We start from the raw sequence: 27,864 nt of genomic DNA, 5'->3' as shown, positions 1-27,864 counted from the left end.
TATTGAGAAAGAGAAAAAAAAAATCCCTTTGCAGAAGCGGGATCCAGCCGGGATTTCTCGGGAATTTTCTCGGGAATTTGCTCGGGAATTCCAGCATTTGAAGCTCGGCTTTTGCTACAGGCCCGGGCAGGGAATTGCGGCACCGCCCGCGGCTGCAGGTGTGGAATGCAGAGAATTCCAGGGCGGAATTCCACCGGTTGGGAATTCGGGATTGGCTTTTCCTGCCCGGAGGGGAGAGGGGGATTGAAATATCCTGGAGGGAATGGTTAGAAAACGCCATTTCTGTTGCCAGGAGGGGTTTTCAGCTCAGCCAAAAGTGAGGTTTTTGGGGCCAAAATGGCCCTGAAGGTTCCGATGTTTTGGAAAAACCAACATCAGGATTAGGAAAATGGTGGGAAAACATCCAGGAAGGAGCAAATTCCAGAGGTTTTCCCAATCCTGGGGGAGAATTCTGCCTTTTCTGGATCAAAACAAATCCCATCGACCACAACCAGGCCAAAATTCCACCTCTGGATCTCAGGATTCGGAGCTTGGTGGGACTGGGCTGGGAAAAGCAGCACAAGGAGGAGGAATTTCCAGGAAAAAGGGATTTGCCGGGCATTGCTCTGGAGGGAGGGAGCAAATTCCTGGATCCAGGGGGGATTCAGTGGGAGAAAATCCAACCTGAGGGGTTCCAAAGGGCCCCGGCATCCCAGCCCTTGGAATGGGGCAATTCCCACGGGAACAGCTCCAGCCGCCCATCCTGGATCAGGATTTCCCCAAAATCCCCGACTCTGATCCCTAAAAACCATCCCGGTTTCCTGGGATGGAGCTGCCCGGGAACATCCAGGAGCAGCTTCATCCCAGACTTCTCCCTGTCCCAAAAACCAGGCAGGAATTCCCTGTCCCTGATCCCACTGCATTCCCCAGAATTCCAGGAATTCCCTGTCCCTGATCCCACTGCATTCCCCGCTCCCAGGAATTCCCTGAGTCCTGGAGAGCAGCGCTGATTCATCCCTCGGCTCAGCCATCCCTCGGGAAGTCGGGAATCCCGCAGCGGAACATTCCCGCTCCCCCCTCCTTCCTGCTGCGCTTCCCATTCCCAACTTCCCCGGACCAGCAGGACAAAGCCTCCCTTCCAAGCCCATCCCAACAAAATCCACGGCCAGCAGCAGCGTCCGACCCCAGCGGCTGAAGAGAAACCGGGAAAAGGGAAATAAAGTTTAAAAAACCCCATAAAAACCCCAGGGAAGATCCCGAGCGATGAATTAAACCCAGGAACCACCCGCGGGGGGGGGGGGGGGGGGGGGGGGGGGAGACCCTTCCAGAGACCTCGGGGGGGTTTTTTTTCCCCTCTCTTCCCTGAAGCACCTTGGATTTGTGGGGTTGGGGGGAAAAATGGGAAAATGGGAAAAGCATTTCTGAGGAATCACATTTGGGCTGATTATAAAAATTTCTCTATTGTACAACAGAGGTGCAGCTACACTGAAAAATTACACCGGAGATACAATTATCGTCGTTATCGCCGTCATTAGCATCGTTAGCATCATTAGCATCATTCGGTTTTGTTCCTTTTTTTCCTTTTTTTTTCCTTTTTGTTTTAGAAACAGATTCTACTAAATAGGATCTATACAAAAAAACCTCTAAAATAATTTCTGTAGTAAAATAAAGAGTGTGTTAGGGGAGCTACACGGAAACAAGAGGAACTTTTGGGGTTTTTTTCCTTTTTTTTTTTTTTGGGGTTTTTTTTTTTGCTTTTCTGGGTTAATGCTCCGAGCTCGGGGTGCTGAAAGGAACCATTACATACACAGTGATCATTAATGCTCTGTATTAATTAACTCACAGCCTTTCCCATTAGTACAAAGAGCCCCGGGCCCGTCCCCTCTTTGAGGAGAAGGCCAGGATATAAAAGCCAAGCAAACCTCATCAGCTGATATGAAATTAGAAAATCCCACCAGTCTCAGTAGCTGGAATTTAGAAAAGTCACCGGGAAAACACAAATTCGGGGGGGGTTCAGTCCTGCGGGTCCTGGGGGTTCCGTGGGAGGTGACCGGGGGGGTTGGGGCAGAGCTCGGCCCAGGAGCAGGGAGAGGGGTGGGAGGGCAGATCCCGGATCCCAAAACTGGATCCCGGATCCCAAAGCTGGATCCCAGACCCAGATCCAAACCCCTGATCCCCAGCGTGGTGTGGGGCGGCACGAGGGTGGATCCCAGATCCCAAAGCTGGATCCAAGATCCCAAACCTGGATCCCAGACCCAGATCCCAGATCCCAGATCCCAGACCATGTCAGTGTGGCTGTGCCGGGCTGGCCTCGTCCAGGCGCTGCCGTGCCCGCGGTGGTTCAGGGGCTCGATCCCATTCCGGATCCCAAACCCCGATCCCAAGCGCGGTGTGGGGTGGTGGGAGGGTGGATCCTGGATCCCAAACCTGGATCCCAGACCCAGATCCCAGAGCTTGTCAGTGTGGCTGTGCCGGGCTGGCCTCGTCCAGGTACCACCGTCACCGTGCCCACGGTGCTCCAGGGGCTCGATCCCATCCCGGCTCCCATCCCAGAGCCCATCCTGGATCCCGGCTCCCATCCTGGATCCCAGAGCCCATCCCCGGGCCGTGTCAGTGCGGCTGTGCCGGGCTGGCCTTGTCCAGGTGCCGCAGGAAGCCGCCGTCGCCGTGGCCGTGCCCGCGGTGGTTCAGGGGCTCGCTCTTGAACAGGGCGGGCGGCGGGGGCAGGTGCGGCACGGGGGGCACGGGCAGGTGCTGCGGGTGGTGCCCGTGGGGGTGGTGCCCGGGCGGCGGCAGGGCCAGGGGGCCGTAGGGGTGCGGGAGGGGCCGCGGGGGCACGGCCGGGCTCAGCCCCAGCGGGGTCCCCGCGGCCGGCGGGGCCGGGCAGGGGCCGGGCAGGAGCGCGGGGCCGGCGGCGGCGGCGGCGGGGCCGGGGCTGGTGCCGGGGCTGGTGACGCGGAAACATTTCTCCTTGTGCGCCTTGAGCATGTTGGAGAAGCGGAAGCGCTGCCCGCAGACGTCGCACGGGTACGGCTTCTCCCCGGTGTGCGTCCGCCGGTGCCGCTTCATGTTGGGCCGGCTGGTGAAGCTCTTCCCGCAGATCTCGCAGATGAAGGGCTTCTCTCCTGCCCCACACACACACACACACACACAGGGTGGCCATCAGGGCACCTGGAATGCTGCCCTGATTCCTGGGAGAAGCCCTGGAAAACTCCCCGTGTGCCTGGGAGAACACCTGGCATCGCAGCCGCTGCCTTCGGGGCCAACGGGGTTTGGGGACAAACGGCTCTGAAATCCTGGTTCTCCTCAGGGTAAAGGGCTTCTCTCCTGCCCGACACACACAGAGCGGCTGGAAAAGTCCCCTGACTCCTGGGAGAAGCCCTGGAAAACTCCCCTCATCTGTGGGGAAGCACCGCTGCCTTCGGGGATCAAGGGGGCTTTAGGCAATCCTGGCTCCGTTCGGGGTTTGGGGCCAAAGGGCTCCGGCAAGGGGCTCCCCCAGCCCAGCCCAACCCAAGCAGGAAACAACCCCGACCCCCAGGGAACTCCCCCTGAACTGGGGAATCCCAGCTCAGATTCCTAGAGCGGCAAGGAACGGATCCAAGGCCACAAACGGACCCCTCCCACTCGATTTTCCAGCCGGGTGACACCCGCACCCCCAAATCCCGAGGGAATCCAGCGGCAACGTCTCCTCCTGGAGGCTCTCCCTGCCCTTACCCGTGTGTGTTTTCATGTGCTCGTCGAAGTACTGCTTCATGTTGAAGTCCTTGCCGCACCACTGGCACATGAACTGCTTGTGCCCGATGTGGATGCTCATGTGCGAGCGCAGCTGGTACTTGTACTGGAACCTCTCGTCGCAGTTCTGCCGGGAAAAACGGGAATTCCGGGCTTTGGGAAGCTGGGAATGAGCCCTGGGAGGGGAGGGGAGGGAGGGCAGCGGCACCGCACAGAAATGAGGGATTGAAGGGATTTATTGAGGGCGGGCCTCGGGCCGGGATAAAGGTGAGGGTCAGGAGGGTGGAGAGGCTGGGATCGTGTGGGGAAAGCTGGGATCGTGTGGGGGAAACTGGGATCGTGTGGGGAAAGCTGGGATCGTGTGGGGAAAGCTGGGATCGTGTGGGGGAAACTGGGATCGTGTGGGGGAAGCTGGGATCGCGTGGGGGAAGCTGGGATCGCGTGGGGGAAGCTGGGATCGCGTGGGGGAAGCTGGGATCGTGTGGGGGAAGCCTGGCAGGGACGGGGTTATTCCAAGAAAAAAGGGTTTCCGTGCGTTTGGAGCTGCCGGGTCCCAGCTCAGCCCTGTCTCCACTAGAGGACTCTGCCTCCCTCCAAAGCAGCTCCTCGCCGCCCTTCCCGGCCTCTCCCCGGCTCTTTCAGAGGGAATTTCTGTCCCTGGAATTCTCATCCCCGAGCCTGCACCACCGCTGTTCCTGCTCCGTGTCTTCTCTCCCAGCCACGAATCCCATCGGGATTCCCACAGATTTCCCCATCCCCTTCCCTGCTTCAGTCCCTTCCCAAGGGCAGGCAGGGAATTCCAACCCCGAATTCCCAGGAATTTACCAGGGAATATCCCACTTCCCACCAAACCGAACTCAGACTCAGAGCATTGGCTCAGATTTTTGGGAGTTTCTTGGAGAACTCCGGGTTTTCCCCCAAAAAACTGAAAGTTTTGACTTCTCCCAGTTCCCATTTCCAGGGAAAATTAAAAGGATTTGCCGTGCAGGGAAAACTGGGATTCAAATCCTTTTTCAGTGGGAAAAATACAACCAAGCAAATCCATCTGTGCTGGGATCGCTGCTGGGTGATTCCTCCACACGGAGAATTCCCAAACTCCGATGAGACCGCCCCTCATCCCCACACCAACCAATCCCATTCCCACCCCCTGGAAGTGTTCCCTATGGATTTAACCCCCTCAGTCCCTCCGGAGATCCCTGAGGGCGGGGTGGGGGGGGGGGGAATCTGTGCTGGGATCGCCGCTGGGCAATTCCTCCCCACGGAGAATTCCCAAAACTCCGACGAGACCACCCCTCATTGCCGGGGCACCCAGTGCCATTCCCCCCTGCTGGGAGCGTTCCCCACGGATCCACGGCCACGGATTCCCCCCGGGAGCAGCAGCTGCCTCACCTCACAGCGGAAGGGCTTCTCCCCCGAGTGCTGCAGGGAGTGCACCTTGAGGGACATGCTGCGCTTGAAGGACTTCCCGCAGGTCTCGCACGTGAAGGGCATGTCCTTGGTGTGGGCTGCAACACAGCGCGGTCACAGAGGGGCTGGGAGAGACATTCCCGAAAATCCCGAGCAGGGAACCCATTCCTGCCGCCGGTTTGGGGCTACAGACCGAGCTGTGCTCACACCGGGGCTGAGCAAAGCTCAGACGGCCGGGATTGTCTGGTTTTCACGGAATCCCAACGTTTTTGGGGTGGAAGGATGTTAAAGACCCCTAAAGATCCAGTTCCAACCCCTCCCGCTGTTCCAGGTGGCTCCAACCTGGCCTGGGACGCTTCCAGGGATGGAGCAGCCACAGCTTCCCTGGGAATCCCATCCCAAATCCCACCCAAACCTCCTCTCTTGCAGAGGTTCTCCTGCCACCATCTCTGTTCCCTCCCACCACAAGTTTCCCCCTTTGGAGTGAGTTTTAATTGAGCAGGAGAGGAACCAGCCCATGCCTGAATAATAAAGATAAATAATAACAATAATGATAATGATAATAATGAGAATCTTTGGGAAGTGCCACGCTGGGGGAAGGAGACGAACCAGCCCTGCCCTATTCCAGTGGGAAGCCATTCCCTGGGTCCTGTCCCTCCAGGCCTTGTCCCCAGTCCCTCTGCAGCTCTCCTGGAGCCCCTTTAGGCCCTGCAAGGGGCTCTCAGCTCTCCCTGGATCCTTCCCTTCTCCAGCTGAACATTCCCACCTCTCCCAGCCTGATTTTTCCCTGATTATTTTAATTTTCCCAGATAATTTTCCTTCCCAAAGCCCCGACCCTGGCTCCCAGCAGTGCCCCCCGACTCACCAACCATGTGTTTGCGCACGTGGGCCATGGTGTAGAACTTCTTCTCGCAGATCTCGCAGGAGAATTTCTTCTCGGCGTAGCCGTGCACGATCTTGATGTGCTCGTGGAGGGACCAGAGCTTCTTGAAGGATTTGTTACAGGAAACGCACTGGGAACGGCACAGAGAGAGGGACGGGGGTGAGGGAGGGTCGGGCTCGGGGGGTTAAGCCAAGGTTTTGCTCTGGCACGACAGAAAAAAAAAGCCCCAAACGGTGCAAACGCTGCCTCGGAACGTTCAATTCGTGATTTCCACCGGAGAGGAGCAGGAGGGGAGGATTCCCAAAATCCAACAGCACAGAGCCGCCCAGGGACACCTCACAGGCCTGGTGCTGCTGGGGGGGATCCAAACCCTCGGAGAGAGAAAATCCAAACCCTCAGAGAGGGAAAATCCAAACCCTTGGAGAGAGAGGGATCCAAACCCTCGGAGAGAGAGGGATCCAAACCCTTGGAGAGAGAGGGATCCAAACCCTTGGAGAGAGAGGGATCCAAACATTTTCAGTGAGAAGGATCCAAACCCTTGGAGAGAAAAGGATCCAAACCCTTGGAGTAGAAGGAATCCAAACATTTTCAGCGAGAAGGATCCGAACCCTTGATGCAGAAAGAATCCAAACCCTTGGAGTGGGAAAATCCAACCCCTTTCAGTGATAAAAACCCAAATCTTCAGAGCAGGAAGAATCCAAACCCCTGGAGAGGGAAGAGCCCCACAGAGCTGGAGGAGGCCGACACCACTCAGATCCCTCCAACCCCATCCAGCCCTTCCTGACCCCCCAATCCTGGTGTGGCCACTCCAAGCTCCCTGATCCTTCTGCCTCTCCATGGAAAGCAGCTCCCATCCCGCTGGAGACTCTGGGATCAGCTCCTGGAGCAAATCCAGGCGTCACCTCCTCCTCCTGCCGTGTTCTGGCTCCTCGTTTATTAAAGGGATCACTGGAGGTCCGAAGCGACACCGGAATGTGAGAATTCCTTCCCAAAACTCCTGTGGGATGTCCAGGAACTCAGCCCCCAGGGGATCCATGGGTTTTCAGGCAGCTCTTCCTAAAAACTCCATTAAAAAAACCTGTGTCCGACGTGGAAAACTCCAGCTGGAAATCCAGGTGTGTGAGGGAACCGAATCATCTTCACCTCTGGCGCCTCAGGACTGTGGGGTTTTTTTTGGGACATCTCCATTTCCCAGCCCATCAATTCCCCCCCTTCCCTGTCAGTCAGAAGGGCTGGGCGCCGATTAATGAACAAATTAATCAATTCTGCTCGTTTGGGCTGCTTCTTCTCCGCGTCCACAGGGCTGGGATCTCTGCAGGCTCAGGAATTCTGGTGCAGCTCTGCCTCCACGATTCCCGCTGAGATTTCCCTCTTGGAGGGATGGAGGGGGGGGAAAATTCCTAGAGAGTAAAGAAATGCTATGGAATGCTCCCAAATCCCGGGATTTCCAGCGAAATGAGCCCTTGGAGAGGTCACGTCTACAACACAACTGAGGATTAAAACACCGACACCGAGAGGGAGCACGCAGAGCTCGAGGTGACACCAGGAATTCAGTGAAGGCGCCGATTCTGATGGATGAAAAAGCAGGAATTACCTGGAAAAAACGGATTTATTCCATCCCTGGGATGAAAATCTGGGAGGAGCCAGCCCTGATTATCACTCCACTCCAATATCAAACGGGTTTTATTCCGGGGCAAAGCTCCCCCCTTGACACATTTAACCCTGAATTCAGGGAAATTTTCGCGCTCCCTCAATTCCTATCGCCAAGGGGAACGGAAACACATCCACAGGCAGCTGGAAAACACATCCCAAAGGTCAGGACAGGAAAAGAATTGCTGGATTTAGGCTTGGATACTGAGGTGACTCTCAGTGCTGCTGGCACTGGGGAAGTTTGGGGACGTTTCTGGACCGGATTCCTCTGGATTTAAACTGTAATTTCTACAATTTCTCCTCTTCCTATCACTTTTGGTGTGTGGATGGCTGCAGGATATTTCTCCACTTTATGTGTTCAAATTATTCAGGAATTCCTGCTTAAATTTCAATTCCTGCTTTAATTCCTTTAATTGCTGCTTAAATTCCATGCTGTGAATGAGCCCCCCTGGGTGCTGGGGCATCCCTTAAATTCCCACTTCAACGTTCCCTGCTGCACTGAACTTTTTAAATATTTCTTTCAAAAGCTGCAAAAATTAAATTTGTATTAATAAATCCTTCCTCCAGTCTTCCTGCTCTGGGCTGAGACATAAGGAGAACAAAAAGCCAGCACAGAGTCACAGAGAACTGGGAAAAGAGCTTGGAAAAGAGGAATTGCAGCAAATATTCCACGTCTCCCACACAGGGGGGATTGAGGATCAACCCAGTTCAGCACTGAAGGCAAACAAAGAGTGACAAAATGTTCAGTTATTGTGGCCAAACTCTCACAAAAAACCCCTTCTTGCCCTAAAAATTCCAGCTGCCCAAAAATCCAACCGGAGCTGCTGCTGCTGCTGGGAGGATTTCAGGAGGAGGTGGGCGAGAATAAGGCCAAAAAAGCCAATTTGGGGTGCCAGAGAAAGCAGCAGATTTGCCCCAATTTCCCAGGACAGAGGTGCCCACGGGCCAGGCACAAACCCCAGAGGGATCACAGACTCCGGAGCTCTTCCCACAGCTCCCAGAACTTCCCACCAGAGCTGTTCCTCCCACTGCTGGGGGCAAATCGGAGCTGCTGGGGAGAAAAAGAGATTTTGGTATCTTCAGAGAGATTTCTGGGGTTTTCACGCTGGGGAAGGGGCAGGCTCGGGGTTCAGGTTCTGAATTCCAACCCCCTAAAAGCACTCTGGGAATTCCTGTATCCCGTTGTCTCAGTGGGGTTTAAGGTCCCATTTTAAGCCCAGCTCAGGTCTTGACTCCACTTTGCCTCTCTCACCTGCTTGCCTCTCCAGGACCTCAGAGATTTCCCGTTCCAGTGAATTCCTGGAATCCCATTTTCCCTGGGAACCTCACCTGGCCACGCTGTGGGACTGAAAGCCCTGGAATTCTGAACTCGGTGAGAGCTGCAGCTGCTCAGCAGCAGGAGGAGGAGGAGGAGGATTGACCACAGAGCTTCCGATTTTTGGGAGCAGTTACTCTGGATTCTGACCCTGTTAAAGCAGCTTTGTGTTCCCAACTCACAGTTTACTCCTGGAGCAACTGCTCAGAGCAGCTGAACTCTCTCTTCCCTGCCATCCCCTCCTTTTGGGAGACCCCAAAATGTGGGATGAGGCAGAGACAGGGCCTGGCTCAGAACCTGGGGCTGTGCAAAAATGAGATTTTCCCCCTGTGAAGCGTCCAGCAGCCGGATCCAGGGCACGCCAGGAGGAGTGGGGATCTGGCAAGCAGGTGAGCAGACCTACCTGGATGTTTTTTTCACAGTCAGTTTGCTGGTGGAGGGACAGCTCACTCTCTAGCACAAATTTCTTCCCACATTTGTCGCAGATCTGCATCCGCCTGTGAGTGACGTTCATGTGCTTCTCCAGGTACCAGCGTGTGTTAAACACCCTGGGGCACTTCTCACAGGTCAGAGTCTCCTTCTCTTCACACTTTGATTTCTGCACAGGTGCCTTGGGCTCCTTTGCAGCTTTCTTCTTACGCCTGGGGGGCTCCACGCTCTTTCTACGCCCCCGCGTAGCTCTGGGTGCCGGGGAGGTGGCGGCTGCCGCGGCAGAGGCGGCTCTCCTCGTTCTCCTCTGGGCAACACTAACCTTCTCCACTCTTTTCTCCTTTTTCTTCTGCCTCTCATTCTCCTCATAATCATTACTGTCTTCCGTGGCCTCTTCCCCACTGTCACCCTCCTCTTCCTCACTGCTGGTCTTAAGGACAGCAGTGTCTTTGGACTGGGAGGGGACACCCTTCTCCCCTTTGGACACATTTAAGGTTTGGTTGTTAAGGTTTACCTCCACTATAATCTGCTCCCTTTTGTAAGTCACTTCATCTTCCTCCTCTTCCTCCTCCTCAGAGTCGTCAGAGTTTTCCCTGTCTTCTTTCACAGCCCGGACCTCTCCTACCGCTCTGCTCTCCCTGAAAAACGGCTGCTCCTCCCTCTCGTGGAGGTGGCCTTTGCTCATTTTGCTGTCCACCAGCACCGAGAAGGGGCTCCCTGACTCCCTCTTGTACACCTTGGTGGACAGGTCGAGCTCCTGGCTGGGGTAGAAGGCGGGCGGCCCCTGCGCCCGGCGCGCGTCCTCCTGCGCCATGCCCGCCCCGGGGGGCTCCCCCAGCTGCTGGCAGGCCTTGGCTGCTTGGCTCATCTGGGGGGGCTGCTCCGGCTCATGGAGCGCCTTCCATCCCACGGAACCCGGCGGGGAGCTGCGGCTCGCGGGGGCTCCTCGGGCCCGGCGCCTCTTCCATCGGAGCCCGGCGGGGTTCGGGGTCCTGGCTGCGGTGGGGCGGGGGTCGGGATCACGGCAGGGGCAGGGCGGGGAGGGTTCTTCTGCAGGAAGCGGCCGAGGAGCCCTCGAGCATTTTATCTGCAAGAGACAATGGAGGGAAGAGTCAGTCGGAAAAGAATCGCTGGAATCGCGGCAAACTCTGCTTTTGCAGGGCTGGGGGAAAGGCCGGGGGTGTTTCCAGGAGGAGCTGAGGGCGGGATGGGTTGGGAAAGGGAGGAACGAACAGCAGGGACCGGGACTGGCAGCAGATTCCCAGGGATGGAAATCCAGGCAATGGACACTCTCCATCCACCACAGACCACCACAGCTCCTCCTCCTCCTCCTGGGTTTCTGGGAGCACTGATGGCCGCTCTGCCCCCACAAACACGGGGCACACCCACTCCAGAACGCCCCGAACCTCCCCCAGCCCATCCTCGCCTATTCCAGAGTCGCATTCCAACAACGGAGAGGTGCCTGAGGAATTCCAGCGGAGCCGTTCTCACCTTGCAGCACTGAACCCCGCACCGGGAACACCCCAGAGATCCCTCAGGCAGCCCCTGGATTTTGAGGGATTGGAGGCAATTCTCCCTTTGTCTCACTCTCCCTTCCCCCAGCTCCTTAATCCCCAGTGCGGCAGCCGAACACCATCAGTGTGCCCATCCACATTTCCCCGCGGTTTTCCAGGCTGGAATTTGCCCAGGACGCTGCCACTTCCTCCTGCAGAAAGCGCCACGTGCTCGCTCCTCAGGGACACAAAGGATCGATCCCTCCCCCGGGACAGCTCCAGTTTGGGAGCTGGGGATTGCAACACCGAGCCCGAGGCTTCGGGCTGGGCTGATCCCATCAGGAACACCCTGGGAATTCCGGAGCTAAACCTGGGATCTGAGGGTGTGGGGAGGGGGAATTAAAGACAGAGACGTCCCCAGATGGTTTGGGGTGGAAGGGACATCAAATCCCATCCCGTTCCATCCAGGGACACCTCCCACGATCCCAGAGTGCTGCGACCTGGCCTGGGACACTTCCAGGGATGGGGCAGCCACGGCTGCTCCGGGAATTCCATCCCAGCCAGGAATTCCTTCCCAAGATCCCATCCAATCCTCCTCACTTCCAGAGATTCCTGTATTATTATTTCTGTTCCCTTCCACCACAATTTTTCCCCCTTTGGAGTCAATTTTCAGCGACGAGGAGATGAACCCACCAAAGCCTGAATAATAAATATTGATATAATAATAATAATAATAATAACAATAATAATTTTTGTGAAGTGTCATACTGGGGCAAGAATGGAAAAATAACCAGTTTGATCATAAACTTAATTAAAACAGCTTCTTGAGCACTTCTCCAGGGTTCCCAAATTATTCCAGAGCATCCTGAAGGTGCCTGGCAGTGCCTGCAGCCTCAGCACCACAGCAGGGCCCATTCCCACTGCTCCATCCTCAAATCCCACATTCCCAGCTCCACAGGAAATCCCTGGAGATGGGCTGTTAACACTGGCTTGTGGTCACAACTCACATTCAGACGGAAAAATTATAAAATAACGTGGTTTTGGTGAGGCAAAATTCCCAACCCTACACCCAGGAAGCCGTGGGAAGGATGAATCCCAGTTTAGCTTTTCCTTCGAGCGGAATGAATTATTCAGGAGCTCAGAAAAATCCCTGTTCCATGCAGAAAATACCTGATCATTTCCTCATCGTGTTAAGCATCTCTAGGAATCTGCAGGAGGAAATCAGGAATTCCAGCGTAGAGCCAGGAAAGCACAACATTTGCCAGGAAAAGGAAATTTCACCTTCCCCCCCATTTACTGAATGGCAAAAAACTCCTGTCAACGTCTCACCTCTGCTCACTGAAGGGATATTATGTGTAAAAAACCACTTTGTATCAACAGGTACCACCTCAAATCAAGCCCACAGAGGGGTTTATTCTGAATTATCAAAGCTGCTTGCTCTGAAAGCCACTTCACTCTGCAGCATCAGTCGCTGCTGTGGCTTTGAACCTTTCACTGCCACCCTCGAGGGACCCACAACTTTCAAAACCATTATTTAAATGTAAAGCAAAGCCCTCCTCAGCCCTTTAGTACAAACAGCAGCTCTGAAATACTGCCCCAAAAATGCTCTTAAAACACTTTTTCCCCCCCTTTTAAATTTCTAATCCCAAAGCAGCGTTTGGGTGTTTTTAATCCCCCTCCTTTTTTGTTGTTTTAAAGGTGAATTTAATTTTATCAACGCCGATTTTTCCACAGAATGAATTCCAGTCACGCTGCCAAAGCGGAGATGCAGACCCTGATTAAGATGTAAAAAGGAAACAAGAGTTTCAAAGCGATTTTTGATGCTTATCAAGCCCCAAACCTGGGGAATATCTGCAGAGCGAACCCGAGCAATCAAAGATCACACGAGGTTTGCAAAGTCTCCGACATGAAAGGCTGGAACTCCGAACAAAAAAAAGAGCACAATTTGCAGACAAAAGTGTGGGTGGAGGAAGCTGTGAGTGTGTGGGAGCGACTTCACACCGAGCTTCTGAAGAAAAACCGCATTTTTTTTGGTGTTATCGGCACTAAAAATAGAGAGAATCGGGCTCGGCTGGGGAGGCCTCGGGGCCAGCGCTGTGTGGGGACGGGCGGCGGAATCGGAGCCGGGAAGGACTGGAGGGAAAGGCCGGGATTCCAGGAGAAAGCTGAGGAAAAACCGGGGGTGTGAGGGAAAACTGGGGGAAAACTGCCCGAGGGTGTGAGGGAAAACTGGGGGAAAACTGCCCGAGGGTGTGAGGGAAAACAGGATTTCAGGAAAAGCCCGAGGGCATGAGGGAAAACTGAGGAAAAACGGAGGGCGTGAGGAAAAGCTGAGGATTTCAGGAAAAGCTGAGGGAAAACGGAGGATTTCAGGAAAAGATGAGGGAAAATGGAGGATTTCAGGAAAGCTGAGGGTGTGAGGAAAAGCTGAGGGTGGGAGGGAAAACTGAGGATGTGAGGGAAAACTGAGGATGTGAGGGAAAACTGAGGACGTGAGGGAAACAGGATTTTGGGGGAAATGAGGATATTAGGAAAAGCTGAGGGGGTGAGGGAAAGCTGAGGGCGTGAGGAGGAGCTCAGGATTTCAGGAAAAGCTGAGGATGTGAGGATGTTTTCTCACTGAAACTCCGTGAAATCCTCAGGTGACGTGAATTCTGGAGTGTGAACCAGCAGGGAAAAACCACGGATTGCAGTGGAAAAACTCAAAGTGAGGGCTAAAATGCCATTTTTGGGGTGTCCTGTGCAGGATTGGACTCGATCCTTGCGGGTCCCTTCACTCAGGATATTCCAAGATTCCATTAATGGGTCCATAAGAGCTAAAAAAACTCTGCAATACTGCAATAAAAAAGCCTCAATAAACTCTCCCGGCTGGAAGCACAGGTGCCTGGAACAGGCCCAGCCGCTCCCAAACAGTGGGAAAACACATCTGGTCCCGGTTCCATCCCTTAGGAAGAGCAATCAGGGCTATCCCACAGGAGGGAATTATTTAAATTATTTCTCTTAGCCCCCAATCCCTTCTTTCTTGCGCATCCCGCCTGCTTTAGGTGCAAAAACCCCTGAAAATCTGTTTTTAAATGGTGAATTTTATCTCCCAGAGCCTCACTCTGGCACATCCCGGTGCTTTTGCATTTCCATGGGAAGTGTTGGAGCCGCCTGAGCCCATGGAAATGCAAAATAAATGCAAAATAAAAAGCTGAGTGCTGCTAACGACCCTATTCCCATCCCCATTCCCATTCCCAAACCTCGGGACCCTGCAAGAGCAGCTCAGCAGAGCCTCAAATGATCAGGAAAATAATCCTGGAAAAGGAACCGGGGAAGGGAAATCCCATTTGCCACAATTTGGGAATGCTGCGACGTTTGGGAACAGCATTCCCAGCTCCTGTGGGAAACAGAGGAATCAGAGCTCCTCCTGTCACTGCCGGCCCCGAATTCCCTCGGAACAGCTTTTCCCTCGATTCCTGTAAGAATCAGGTCCGTGGTGACCGTGGGGCTGTGTTTGGGTGGGCTTCTGGCCATTCCCAGAATAATCAGGGAGAGGTCCTTGGCAGGGACACAAAAGCTCGGAGAAGAGGGGATAAATCCTGTAAATTCTGCAATTCCTGGGCTGGGCAGAGGCGTTTTTTATAGGATAACCCGAGGATGCAGCTCCCACCTCATCTGGCCCTTTTTCCAGCTGTTTTTTGGCCATTCCCAAAATAATCAGGGATAAGGTCCTAGAGAGCCTTGGCAGGGACACAAGAGCCTGGAGAAGAGGGGGTAAATCCTGTAAATTCTGCAATTCCAGAGCGCGTCCCACAGGACAGAACGCAGCTCCCACCTCATCCCGCTGCTTTTCCAGCTGTTTTTTTGGCCATTCCCAAAATAACCCGGGGTAGGTATTTTGCTGACTCAGCTGGCAGCTTGCCTCCAAGTGTTCCCACAGGCTCCTGGAAAATCTGATTCCCAAATCCCAGGAAAAAAAAAGAAAAAAAAAGAAAAAAAAAATCAATAAAATCCTGCCACTGAACCATTAAAACCATGAGGAGAAACCCTCGGGCTCTTCCCATTCTTCAAGAAGAATGATCCGGCTGCATCCAGAAATTTGGGAGACACAAAGCCTTTCAAACCAGCCACTCCTGGATTTCGTTCAAGCATTATCTCCACGAAAAATCGTCCCAGAGGTTTCCATGTGGGAATTTTATAACCCCTCCGATTTTGCAATAAATGGGGGGTTTTTTTATTGGCTCTAAAGGAGTTTTAGATTCAACAGCTGCAAACTCAACGCTTTTCTTGAAGTAGAAAAAAAAAGAAATCTTAAAGTTTTAGTTCTTTACCCTCAAATCACAACTCCAGGCCCTTCCCACCACCTGAAACACCTAAAATTTAAAAAGCTGTGGCTGAATTAGGAAATTCCAGGTTTTCTAATCTCTTCCTGCATCTTCCTGAAACCCCCTCCCCCCGAAAATAAGATTAAAACACCCCCAGGTGGTTCCCACTCACATTTCCCATCTATCCCTTTTCTATCCTAATCCGGTAATTTTTAGACAAAAAAAAAAGCTTTCTGTGATCACATTTTGACTCTTTAAATTTGTAAACTCTCCAAACAGGTGCCCAAACTCCTTTTTTCCTTTAAAACCTCCTATTTTCACCCCTCTCTGCTCACGTATCTTGAGGAAAATGAAAGCTGCGCTAAGATTTAATTCAGATTTTATTTCAATCATGGCACTTCCCACTAATCATCACCGACCCCGAGCTGGCACAGGGTCGCAGGAACCCGGTGTAAATCCCAAAAAGGAAATCTGTCATCAGGATCTCTTGCCCAAAATTAGCATTTTTGCCCCCAAAGAGGCCCCAGAGGTGTCTCGGTGTCTTTGGATATGCAGAGGTGTAAATGAAGTGTCAATGTCCTGCCCCAAAGCTCCAGGAGCAATTCCTACCTGGGCACCTCCCTGCAGGAAAAATCTCCATTTAAGCAGGAATTCGGCAAAAATTAAGACTTTTTTTATGCCCAGCCTCTTAAATGAAACTTTTGCAATGGGGAAAATGGGGAAAACCAGCAGATTTTAGGGGTTTTACAGAAGAATTCAGGAATTTCTCGCACTGCACATCCCTGCCCTGGCCCAATTTGTATTTTGTAATAATAAAACGCTGGAATAATTCCATCAGAATGTCCCACTGAGAGAGTCTCTCACTCACGGCTTAATATCATATTTAAACCCTTCTGGATTCATTTCCAGGCTGCCAGCTCATCCTAAAAAGCCCTGCTCGACACTTTGGAGCTCTGCTGAGAGCGGAATGCAGCAGAAAAAAAGAAGATTTAAACAGCAAAAAAACATTTAAAAAAAATCCTCTTTGGCTTCCCAAAGCGTGCACTGGAAGTTTGGTCCCAAAGTTTGCTCCTCTCACACCCCTGGAATGTGCTCGCGGAGAGGCTCAAAATCCTCCCCGGTTTTCATTCTGGGCTCTTTGCACCCCGCAAAATTTGGATTTCGGGATCCCCCAACAAGTTTGGGCGGCCCCAAAGCCCGAGGGGCTGCCCTGGGGAGATGCTGCAGCTCCGGGAATGAGGCACCAGGGCTGGAAAATCCCGAGGGGAAGAAAGGGCTGGCGGCGGGAGCTTCCCCTCCTGTCCTCACCTGGACTCCTCCTCCCGCCTCTCCCTCTCAAACCTGCCACAAAAACCCCGCTGAAAACCGTGGCTTTGTATCGTTTGGTGGGATTTTAATGGGATTTCCTGAAATCCCAAACTCTCCTCAGTGCTGATGGACAAACAGCTCCAGGAGCTTCCCCTTCCTGTCCTCACCTGGACCTTTTTTGGGATCTCCCTCCAAAATCCCATAAAATCCCCGCCCCATCCACCCGCAGGGGCTCGGTTTTACACTTCCCAGGGGGATTTGAGCAACTGAATTCCCAAATTCTCCTCAGTGCTGACAGACAACTCCAAGAGTTTTTCCTTCCTTTCCTTACCTGCACTTCTCCTCCCACATTTCCCTCTCAAATTCCCACAAAAACACCCCTGAAAACTCTGGGTTTGTGTCTTTTAGTGGGATTTTCACTGCTGAAATCCCAAACTCTCCTTGTGCTGACAGACAAACAGCTCCAGGAGCTTCCCCTTCCTGTCCTCACCTGGACCTTTTTTGGGATCTCCCTCCAAAACCCCATAAAATCCCCACCTCATCCACCCGCAGGGGCTCGGTTTTACACTTCCCAGGGGAATTTTAGCAGCTGAATTCCCAAATCCTCCTGGACCGGCCCCGAGGTTGCCACCAGGACGCTCCACGCCGGTGTGACCCGGATTCAGTCGGGTGCTGCCAAAGCTCCGCGTGCCAACCCCAAAGCTCCCCCATTGTGTTCCCCGCTGCCCCGGTGTCGCCACGCTCCCGCAATTCCCGCCATTCCCGGCTTATCTCCGGCAGCTCCGCAGCCTGTGGAGCTGCCGAGCTGCTCCCACACCGCTCGTTTCGGGAGCACAAGGTAAACTTTGGGGGAAAACAGCCCGGTTTGGCTTTGACAACATGGACAAAACGTGGCCAAGCACGTCCCGCCCCACTGGGGTTTATCGGGAATGAGATCCCAACAGAATTCCTGCGGGAATGAGATCCCAACAGAACTCCTCTGGGAATGAGATCCCAACAGAACTCTGGCAATGAGATCCCAACAGAATTCCTCCGGCAATGAGATCCCAACAGAATTCCTCCGGCAATGAGATCCCAACAGAACTCTGCCGGGAATGAGATCCCAACAGAATTCCTCTGGCAATGAGATCCCAACAGAACTCCGCCGGGAATGAGATCCCAACAGAACTCCTCTGGGAATGAGATCCCAGCAGAACTCCTCCGGGAATGAGATCCCAACAGAATTCCTGTGGGAATGAGATCCCAACAGAACTCCTCTGGGAATGAGATCCCAACAGAACTCCTTCGGGAATGAGATCCCAACAGAATTCCTCTGGGAATGAGATCCCAACAGAACTCCTCCGGGCAGGCATCGCACCTCTGCGAGGGAGCCAGAGCTGGCCTTGGAGACACAAAAATCCTTGCCTGATCCCAAAAAACCTTCCCAGGTTTTACAGGTCTCAAGCTTAAACCCCCTTCCCACTGGTTCCATGGATTTTATCCTATTTTTCCCTCTTAAATTCCTTGTCCAACTCCGGACATCCCATCCTGCTGATACTTTACTTATTTTATCCCATTTCCCCCCCTAATTCCATATGCAACTATGGACATCCCATCCCACCGATTCCCTGAATTTCATTTATTTCATCCCATTTTTCCCCTTTAATTCCTTATCCAACTTCGATCACCACGTGCAATTCGCCTCCCCACGAAGGCACATCCCGTAATTCCACAATTCTGTAATTCTTCCCACCAGAGAAGCACTAAAAAAACCTCAAAAAAGCAGGAATTGGGGATTTCGGGGCAGGTTTTCCCTCCTGTCAGGCACAGCAGCAGCAAAGTCCTGCACCTGCAGGGCCCAGCCGGGCTCCAACTCAAATATTTGCAGCTTTTTTTTGTGTACAGCATTCCCAAAAAATCCCGGAGCTCTGCAGATCAATGGACGCTCGTCTGTCAATTTTCAACTCCAGAACTTCCTACTCGGGGAGGGGGAAAAAAGAGAATTTCTGCCACTTTCTCCTCCCAGGTACCACAAATATTCCTGCTTGGGAAGGGCTGGGATGGAATTCCCAGGGAAGCTGTGGCTGCCCCATCCCTGGGAGCGTCCAAGGCCAGGTCGGAGCAGCCTGGGATAGCGGGAGGTGTCCCTGGATGGGGTTTAAGGTCCCTTCCCACCCAAACCATTCCATGATTCCACATTCCCCCAGAATTCCAGCTGGAAAACTTTCCCTTGTTTTTATCCCAATGAACTTGGCTGAACAGGTTTTCCCTCAAATCCTAACCCAGATCCCGATCCCAGCAGCTCCCCTGCCTTTCCCATCACCTGCCTAAAACCCCACATTTCCAGGGGGGAAAAAAAAAATCCCATTTCCAGGGGAAAAAAAAAAAAATCCCATTTCCAGGGGGGTAAAAAAAAAATCCCCTTTCCAGGGGAAAAAAATCCCATTTCCAGGGAAAAAAAAAATCCTGTTCCCAAAGAGAGCAGCCCCAGCAGAAGGTGCTGGAAGAGCTGCTGGGAAATATTGGGAAAACTCCCAGTGTGAAACCTCCCGAGGGAAGGGTGTTGGGAAGGGCGCAGGAGCCTCCTGCAGCTCCTCTGTTAATGAGTTTAAGCTGCTGCTGGCACCGAGGCCCTGTCCGAGTTTCACTCCCTGTTTTCCAGGAGGGAGGAGCAACCTACAAAATTCCAGGTTCAAAATCCCTGGGAAAATGAATGTACTTTGGGAACTGGGCACAGGGAGTTTGGGTTTTTGGGGAAATGGGCCTGTTGTGCTTTATTAGGTATGAGAACAGCAGGAATTCTGCTCCCAAATCCCGGAAAAACACCCTGGAAAGTCACGAACTGGGACAGAATTTGCCTCTTTTTTTACGGGATGTGTTTATAAACCTCAAGGAGAAATCAGCTTTTTATTAAAATGCTCTTTAAGGGGGAAAATCCGTGACAGATCCCACACAGAAACCACCCCGCCGGAGTTTCACTCCCTGTTTTCCAGGAGGGAGGAGCAACCTACAAAATTCCAGGTTCAAAATCCCTGGGAAAAAGAATTTAGTTTGGGAATTGGGCACTAGGAGTTTGGGGTTTTTAGGGAAATGAGTCTCCTGTGCTTTGCCAATTGTGAGAACGACAGGAATTCTGCTCCCAAATCCTGGAAAAACACCCTGGAAAGGCACAAACCGGGATAGAATTTGCCTCATTTAGATGGGAATCAGTTTAACCAGATCAGCCTTTGATTAAAATGCTCTCTAAGGCATCAAATCTGTGACAGATCCCACATGAAACCCCCCTCTGGGTCAAGAGATTCCTTACATTTTGCTGCAATCCAGGAGCTGCTGGGAAGCTTTTTAAGGCCTTGTGTTTACAGTGGGAACAGCCGGGAATGAGGCCCCGGCATCCACGGCAGGAACAGGTTAAAAATGGCACTTTTTTGTTGGAAAACACTGGAAGAACTCAACCACGTTCCCTTGAGGGAGCTCAGGACAGGGATCTCACCTGGAGCCAGGACCTGCTTTAACATTTCAAGGGTGAAACTTCACGGGAATAAAACGAACTCTGCAGAAAAATCCACATTTTTTTCCTAATTATCGTGGAGGGAAAAAAAACTTCCAGATATTCACATAATAAAATACTGAAAGGACAAACAGCACAGATTCAGCAAAATGTAAATTACTGCTGTTTTGAGAGGGAAAATTATCTTTACAATTTACTTCATCTCCCTTTCAGAAGCCCTGGATCTTGCAGGGAGAGAGCAGAGCACGCTGAGAGCCTGTGCTGGAGGAATTTAACCACGGGGATGGTTATAAAATATTTTAATATCACAATTATCCAAAGAAAATTAGAGAGCATCTCCCTCTCCTCAGCTGCCTGGGGCTTTCTTTCAGTTCTGCCTGGGGCTTTTTTTGTGGGGTCAGGAATAAATTTCTGGGGTTTTTTTTTCTTTTTTTTTTCGGCCCCTGCGAGCGGCAGAAATGGGTCAGTGATGAGAGGGAGTTTTGTAAGCACCTGAAATCCACCTGTGCCTGTCCCAGGTGTGCTCTGGGCACATCCCTCCTCCTCCTCCTCCTCCTCCTCCAGGATATCTTGTTTACCGTGAAAATCCACTTCGAGCAGCGCTCAGAACTCGGGGAATCCTTCCCAAGGCGCTCCCGCACGGACATCTCCTGCTCTGACCCCAGGAAAAGTCTTTGCATAGATAAAAACTTCCAATTTTTTAGGTGAAATCGCAGCTCTCAGGGTAAAATTCCCACGTTCCATGATGCTGGCAGAGGGGAGCAAAGCCCAGCACCCCAATATCTTCTATTTTTGGATAATTTAGCCCCTATTTAGACCCTTCCTACAGAAAAACTCCCTCTGAAAACATCAGTTAAAGGTTTCCCGTACCACTCTTAGGTAATAAAGTCAATTAAACCCCTCAAAACTCACAACAATCTACAGTGCCAAAGCCCCTTTTGATCAGATCAATGTTCAAAAGCCGTTCTGACAAACAATCCCAAGCCACAAACCATCCAGGGATGGTCCCAAATCTCCATCCCTGCAGCCCTGAGCCTCATCCCACAGAAAAATAAAATTATAAATCAACCCTTCACCCTTTGCAGCCCACAAAGCACAACCGCTTAGCTGGAAGAATAAAAAGCCTCCGTGATTTTGCACTTTTCTTTCCAACAGCCTCTGGAAAAGCTCTCCGAATTTCTGTCCCTCCGCTGCACCTTTGTGCTGGGAGTTCGTATCCAGACCTTTTGATCACATCTGAAATGTCAGTGCTGCCTGCCCGGGGCAGGGACAGGGCTCTCCAGCCCTCCAGCACCTCCAGATTGCAGGAGATTGATTAAACTCCATGAAAACAGCAGAGAAATGCACCTGGCACACAGGCAGAGAGGTAAAGGGGTTAAAATAGGGTGAGAGCGCTAAACTGGAGGTAAATTATCAGCTGTGATAAAACACAGGGGGAATGATCAGATATCAGAGCCACAAAGCCCTTTTAAAATCGCACTTTGCAACTCCACAACCCTCTTAACACCATCTAGAAAATGCACTTTTTAAATACAGACCAGGCACCGAGAGAGAAACAGAACAGAACTTCCAGCTGGGAACGACCCAGGTGCTTCCCAAACCCACATCTCCTTCATCCCCAGCCCCAGCAGCCTCCCGCTCCCCACGCCGCTGCCAACAAAGCCGGTGCCAGCTGCCACTGCCAGCCCAACACAGCCCAGGGCAGCCCCTGGGAGGATGAAAAACGCGCATTCCTCACATCCTTCCTGCCCGCGGGACCTCCGTGGCTTTTCCCTTCCATCACTTCCACGCACAAATGAGATGCCAAAACTCAACTGTGATTAAAGGTCCTTATGTAATGCTGTAAGCCCGGGCAGATGCCACTGTCGCTGCCTCGGCTTCTCCCTGCACCGGGACACCCAAAGTTGCACGGAAGGCGCTCAAAAATCACGCCCAAAACCCCAAGCCCGGGGCGCACGCAGCACAACGCGAGCCGGGAGCGCAGGGAAGGGGAAGGCAGCTGAAGGAAGAGGCTGAGGAGGAGAGAACCCCCCCGATTTACAGCCAGAGCACGGTGCCCGGTAACGCTTCCTCTCCTCACCTCCCCAGTGACAACTCCGGCCCCAAACCCGAGCGCGGCCGCGGGACCCGCGGGTGACACAAACCGCGACAGGGCAGGGGCCGAGGGGACGCGCTCCACATCCAAGTCCAAACCCCAATCCTGCAGGAATGTTGTCTTCCCTTCGCTTTGCTCCGGGAACTCACCTTCCCTCCCCTCCCCCAGGCAGGTGACACAGCCCGGTCCCCGCGGGGAGGGGACACAGAGCCTCCAACCCCCGGACGGAGACCCCCGGCCCCCGGTAGAGCCCCCGGACCCGGAGCAGCCCCCGGGCAGAGCCTCCAACCCCAGGGGAACCCCCCGACCCCGAGCAGAGCCCTCCGACCCACAGCCCCATCGCTGGCCGCCCGCCCCCTTCTCCTCCTCCCCCCGCGGGGGCTCCGCCGTCGCTCCCCCAGTGCCTCCGCTCCCCTCCCGGCCGTGAGGCGCCCGTGCCCCGCTCCCCCCGCCGCCCACCGCCGGGCCGGGCCTAGCGCTGCTCGGCTGCGCCGCCAGGCCCGGGGGGAAGGAAGGGGGAAGGGGCTCGGCGGCCGCGCGGGCGGCCCCGCACTCACCCAGGCCGGTGCCCTCGGGGCCGCCCCCGCCGCCGTCCATGCCGGGCGGCGCGGGGAGGGGGGCGCGGGCGGGCGCGGCGGCGGAGGGCGGAGGGCAGGGCGGCCGGGGCCCTCCCTCCCTGCCTTCCCTCCGGCCCCTCCGCTCGGCCCCCGCGCTCGAGTGGCCGCCGCCGCTGCCTCAGCCCGGGGCCGCCGCTCAGGCCCAAGGCGCTGCCGCCGCGGGCGGGCGGACGCAGCTCCCGCTCCCCCTCGGCCGCCGCCGCCGCCGCAGCGCTACGTGGCCGCCGCCGCAGCCGCCGCCGGTCCTCGCGGGGGCGCGCGCGCGCGGGGTTGGTGGGGGGGGGTGGCGGCGGGAGGCGCGCCCCGTGCCTGTACCGGTGCGCGGCGGGAGCGCGCGGGGGGGGGGGGGCGGGGAGCGCGCTTGTGCGGCGGGAGCGCGCGCGGGCCGAGGCCGCGGTTGAAGGGCCGGGAGGTTTAAGGGGGGACGAGGGGGGGGGGGGGGTGGTTGCGTGTGTAAGTGCGCGTGTGCGGGAGCGCGGGCGCGCGCGGAGGCGGGGAGGGAACGGACCGTGCTGAGGGGGGAAGGAGGGGGGGGGGAAAACACCACATAGGCCGAGGGGAGCGGGGAGGCGGCGGTTGCGGGATCGGCAAGCACGCGCGTGCGGGAGCGCGGACGGATAACACGGGGGGGGGGGGGGGGTAACGCACAGAGCCGGCGGGGAGCGCGCGCGCGCGCGGGGGCGCGCACGGCTGGAACGGGGGCACACACGGGACACCCATAGGCCGGGGGAGGCGGCGCTGTGCGCATGCGCCGCCGGGGGCCGTTCCCGCGCGCCCGCCCCTTTCCCGCCGCTGCTTCACCTGAGGCGGCGGCGCGCGCGGGGCGCAGGTGAGGCCGGGGGGAGCGGCGCGCATGCGCGGGGGACAGGGAGGGGGCGGCCTGAGGGGCGGGGGGGCGCCTGCCCGTTACCCCGCGCGCGTAATTAGCGCCCGTGCTCTAATTAGCGCCGGCAGGTGGTCGCGGAGGTTGTGTGAGGGTGGGGGGGTGTAATGGAGTGGGGGTCGCCCCGGCTCCCCCTCAGCGGGGCCGCCCGCTCGTCCGTTACTCCGCGCGGGTAATTAACAAGCCCGCTCTAATTAGCAGAGCCAGGTGAGCCGGGCAGGCCGTGGCCGCGCTGCGGTAAGCCCGGCTTGAGGCCTCACGGAGTCCCGGGGATGGCTCCTGCCCTCGGAGGTGACGGAGCTGCCCCTCAGGACCAGGTAAGGCCCCAGCGCCTCCTCAGCGAGGCCCCGAGTGATTTGCAGGAGCCTCAGCAGTCGGGCCCTTCTGTTCCGGTGCCAAACCCCAGCTCCCGCTTGCTCAAATCTTCCTCTCCCCTTAACACGCTAATGACTACTTAACTCCAGCCTGCGGTTTCTTGATTACACCCTGATGAATGAGAGCGATGTGACAAGGAGCAGCACCTTCGGCAGGTAGTTGGTGACGGGCGTGGGGCTCCTGAAGGTCGGGGCCGCTCCTTCGCAGGCTGGCCCTGCCTTTTCCAGGTGCCACCTCCTCTGGGAAGCTGCAGAGCCTCGGCCACAGCCCCAAAACCACTGCTGGGGCTGTGTAGGAGGGGACAGCGCTGCTGTGGTTTGGGTTTGGCAGCCGTGAAGGAATTAGTGAGAGCAGCAGGCACTGAGAGGGGGAAGGGCACCAACCCCTTTGGCAGTGCTGCTGTTTGCCGAGGACTTCGGGGCTCTCTCTTGCCGCTTTCAGCTTTGAGTTCCTTTCCTAAATCCTTTAGTCCACAATCCCTAGCTGTGGTTGGTTTCCTCATCTGCAAATGCCCCCCTGCCCCCAACACTGTAGGGCACTGGATTTGAGATTCTGCCAAAAAATCTCGGCGCCCTCACTCCCCCGGAGTTAGAAATACCAAATTCCAGAGGGCTTGACTTGCTCTGGATTCCTGAGCATAAACCCCAGATCTGAGCTCCCTGTGCAGAGCAGGGATTGGAGCTCTCAGAGGCAAATTCAGGCCCAAGTTAAAAGGGCAGGGAAGGCTGGAGAAGCCCCGGGGTGGGATCAGAACAATGCTCCCAGTTTTCCTCCTTGCCCCAGCTATCCCTGGAGCAGGACAGGACACGCTGACCCAGCCCACGGGAGCTGGTGCTGCCTCACCCAGTCCAGAGCTGTTCCAATCTCTGCTGGAAGCGGTCACCTGGAAGAACCTTGGAGTGTGTGGACACTGCTCCATCTGAGCCCAGCGCCCCTGTGCAGTGCAGCCTCTGGAGGAAAAGCAGGGAGATGATGTCAGGGCAGCTGCTGCTGCTGCTGCTGGACACCTCCTTGGATGTGGAGGATGCCAGGTGCTGGAATTCCCTGCCTTAGAGCGGGAAGGAAGAAGTACACCGGGGATTTTTTGTTCCTTGGAAGGTGAACGCACAAGAAGCAGCGACAGAGCCCCTCTCCCAAAAGGTGGGATCTCAGCTGAGGGACGACGTAAAACAGAGGAGCACAGAGGAGGAGCAGAGCCATCAACCACTTCCACAGCCACCAAGGGGATCAGATACAAAAATCTCTGGGTTCCTGGCGTGATGGAAATAAGGGACTTGTCCTCCCAGCCCTGCTGGTGTCTCTCCAGCACCGGGGGTGGCCCAGGGAAGGGGCAGCTGCTGAGAGACTTTTGCTGTCCCCACGCTGTGGTTTGTCCCCAGGGCACCCAGCAGGGCACACTCCCCTGTTGCTGCTTGGCTGAGGCAGCTGACAGCTCCACGGCCCAGTTCCCACAGGGAATCGCTCTCCCCATCCCTTCCTGGGATCCCCAACACGTCGGGCACGGAGAGAGAGGGAAACCAGCCCCGAGCAGTCCCAGCCCCGCAGCTCTGCTCTGAGCACACACCTGCCCCAGAGCCAGAGATCCTTATCTGCCCCATTTCCTCTGCTGCTGGGTGACATCAGAGGCAGCTCTGGCGCTGCTGTGGCTCCTGGTGTCCTTCTCCCCTGCATTTTCCTTCTCTCCAGGTGTAACCAGAGTGGGAAAAACCCTCCTGCGTCAGGTGAAGGTGACACAAATCGTCATCTCCCCCCTGAGCCCCTGCAGTCTCTCAGCTGTGGGTGACACTGGCTTCCCCTACAAACCAGATTTTTTTTGTCTAAGCAGCTTAGGGCCTTTCAGGGTGAAAAGTACAGCAAAAGTAGGAGAACGTGCTGGCCCAGGGGCTGCAGACACAGCAGAACGTGGTGCCACCCACCTGGGGGTTTTTCCTGGAGGCCTGGCTGCTCTGGGCTTGCCGAGGAAGCAGATGGGAGCTGTTGCTGCTCAGGGAGCAGCCCCGGCGCCGTGGGCAGGAGGAGCTCACACAGAGGTGAGCAGATGGCCCCAGCTGGAGGTTGCCGGTGCTGTGGGCAGGATCCGGGGCTCTGCCAGCCCGGGGGCTCGGGGCCGCCTGCTCTGCGTGTTTGACACGGCTTTAGGGCTGGAATGCTCTGGCAGTGCCCAGCCCCGCCGTGCCACGTGAGCTGCGCTGCTCAGGGGCCCAGCTCAGAGCTCTGGGCCTGCCTCATCCCCGTTCCTGCTGGGAGGATTCTTGGGAAAACTCCTCCTCATGGAGCAGCACTGGCCCTTCTTCACCCTGTGCCTGGTGCTCTGTGAGGCCTCCGAATCCTGACAGTGCTGCCTTAGGGACAGCCTGCACCAGCAGGACTTGACACAGCTGGGACAATTTCTCCTTACCCAAAAGAGAAGAGTCCTTGGAGCTTGGTGCTGCTCGAGGATCCTGGAAAGAACAGGCTCTGCGGAGAGAAACTGAGGCACAGGTGCTGCTGACACCTCCAGCTCTGCAAGCCAGCCAGACTGTCAGGCTTTGTCTTTCAGATCTCCTGCTCAGGATGCCCTGGAGCGATGGGAGAGGAAGCAAAAGGGAAACAAAGGGGTTTTCCTGCTGGATTTTGCCACAGGAAGCTCTGTGCTGTCCGAGGGAGCCGGGCCACCGAGCTCAGAGGCACCGGGGCTTTGAGGCCGTGTCACTGCAGAGGAGAAGTTCAAGCAGAGGAAATTCCTGTTCCCGTTTTCCTTTCCCAGTTCAGTGGAAAGGCACAATTAAAGATTAATTGCCTCCAAATAACAGAGCAGAGCTCACACCCACCAGCACCTCCTTGTGCCTGCGATCAGAGGCAGCTCCGTGTGGGGGTTGTTCACTTTTCTTTGGGGTCCTGGGGGCAGGGGAACACGACTGCGGGATCAGAGCCAGCAGCCTCTGCATGAACACCACCAAAAAGTAAAATTTCCCTTTGGTTAGCCTTGGCTTTGTGCTTTTTTTTTTTTTTTTTCCCCTTTTTTAGATTCCTCCTGAGGGAAGTTCTAAAGTTCATGCTGGAGCAATTATTAAATACAAACGTCACTGCAGCAGGTGCTGGACGTTTCTGTCCCTGCACTAAAGGACGCCCTCTGCTCACATCGGCATCAGAGGAGTACAGGAAGGGTCCTTGGCCTTGGCCAGGGTGAGGAACAAACTGGTTTAACTGGAGTCCTTTCCATTCCCACCCCATCTTCCCGAGGCTCACCCTGGAGCCAGGATGTGCCGGGCTGAATTCAGCAGCTCTGATGGAAAACAGGCCCAGGAGGAGCAGCTCAGCCCCGCTGCCAGCCGAGGAATCCTGGATCCAAACTTGGCGCTGAGCGTGGCTCCCCATCTCCCAGCCTGCCCTGGGCTGTTATTCCTGCTCTTTTCCACGAGCCCTTCCTCCCGCACCGCCCCTGTTTTTCAGGGTCCCCTTGGACATCAACAGCACAAAGGAGGCCGTGAGGAAACTCCTCCCAGTGCCCGGCTCTCCCCACGCTGCCAGCTCGCTCCGGGGCACGGATTATCCCAGCCTCGGGACCTGCCTGGCCCGGGGAGGCTCCGGCCCGGCTGCAGCAGGAGCAGGTGCCCCTTTCCATGCCCAGCCAGGCGGGTCCCGGCTGCTCCAGAGGCTGCTCCCCGTGCTCCTGGCCGTGTCCTCCTCACGCCAGGCAGGCCGGGGTGTCTGCCACAGAGCAGGCTCGGCTCAGAGAGGGTGAACACAGAGGAAATCAGGCAGCTTCCTGTTTGTTTATGGGGAACAAAAGCCTGGCTGGCTGGTCTGAGCTCCCTGCCACCAGCAAGGAAGGAAAAAGGGAGGGAAAAGTCTCCCAGGAAGCAAAAACCAGTCTGTGCTGCCATTAATCACTGAAAGCACAGAGCTGCAGGGGAACAGC

General features: G+C 55.2%; 1 protein-coding gene and 1 long non-coding RNA gene across 5 annotated transcripts; one reads left to right on the top strand and one right to left on the bottom strand.

The window, feature by feature from the left end:
* Positions 1–1,408: 1,408 nt before the first annotated feature.
* On the bottom strand, positions 1,409–23,440 carry ZNF652 (zinc finger protein 652). 2 transcript variants are annotated; one of them, XM_032134299.1, is made up of 6 exons: positions 23,354–23,440; positions 9,373–10,485; positions 5,987–6,134; positions 5,104–5,219; positions 3,697–3,841; positions 1,409–3,104 (listed from the first exon to the last, which is right to left on the bottom strand). In XM_032134299.1, exons 1-6 carry the CDS (start codon positions 23,423–23,425, stop codon positions 2,590–2,592), a joined length of 2,109 nt encoding a protein of 702 aa, XP_031990190.1. In that variant the 5' UTR covers positions 23,426–23,440; the 3' UTR covers positions 1,409–2,589. The 2 variants fall into 2 exon arrangements, with proteins under 2 accessions (XP_031990190.1, XP_031990191.1); XM_032134300.1 differs by lacking the exon at positions 23,354–23,440 and adding an exon at positions 22,646–22,863.
* LOC116455934 lies at positions 23,062–26,925 on the top strand. 3 transcript variants are annotated; one of them, XR_004244499.1, is made up of 2 exons: positions 23,062–23,117; positions 23,787–26,925. It is a non-coding gene; the product is annotated as an uncharacterized LOC116455934 (long non-coding RNA). The 3 variants fall into 3 exon arrangements; XR_004244498.1 differs by lacking the exon at positions 23,062–23,117 and adding an exon at positions 23,443–23,534 and having other exon boundaries at positions 23,790–26,925; XR_004244497.1 differs by lacking the exon at positions 23,062–23,117 and adding an exon at positions 23,450–23,534.
* The last annotated feature ends 939 nt before the right edge of the window (positions 26,926–27,864 follow it).

The sequence above is a fragment of the Corvus moneduloides genome, chromosome 26, assembly GCF_009650955.1.
Source record: "Corvus moneduloides isolate bCorMon1 chromosome 26, bCorMon1.pri, whole genome shotgun sequence".
In the NCBI taxonomy this organism is placed as follows: Eukaryota; Metazoa; Chordata; class Aves; order Passeriformes; family Corvidae; genus Corvus; species Corvus moneduloides.
Note: the sequence above shows the minus strand (reverse complement) of the source record. Positions and strands in the feature narration are given on the sequence as shown.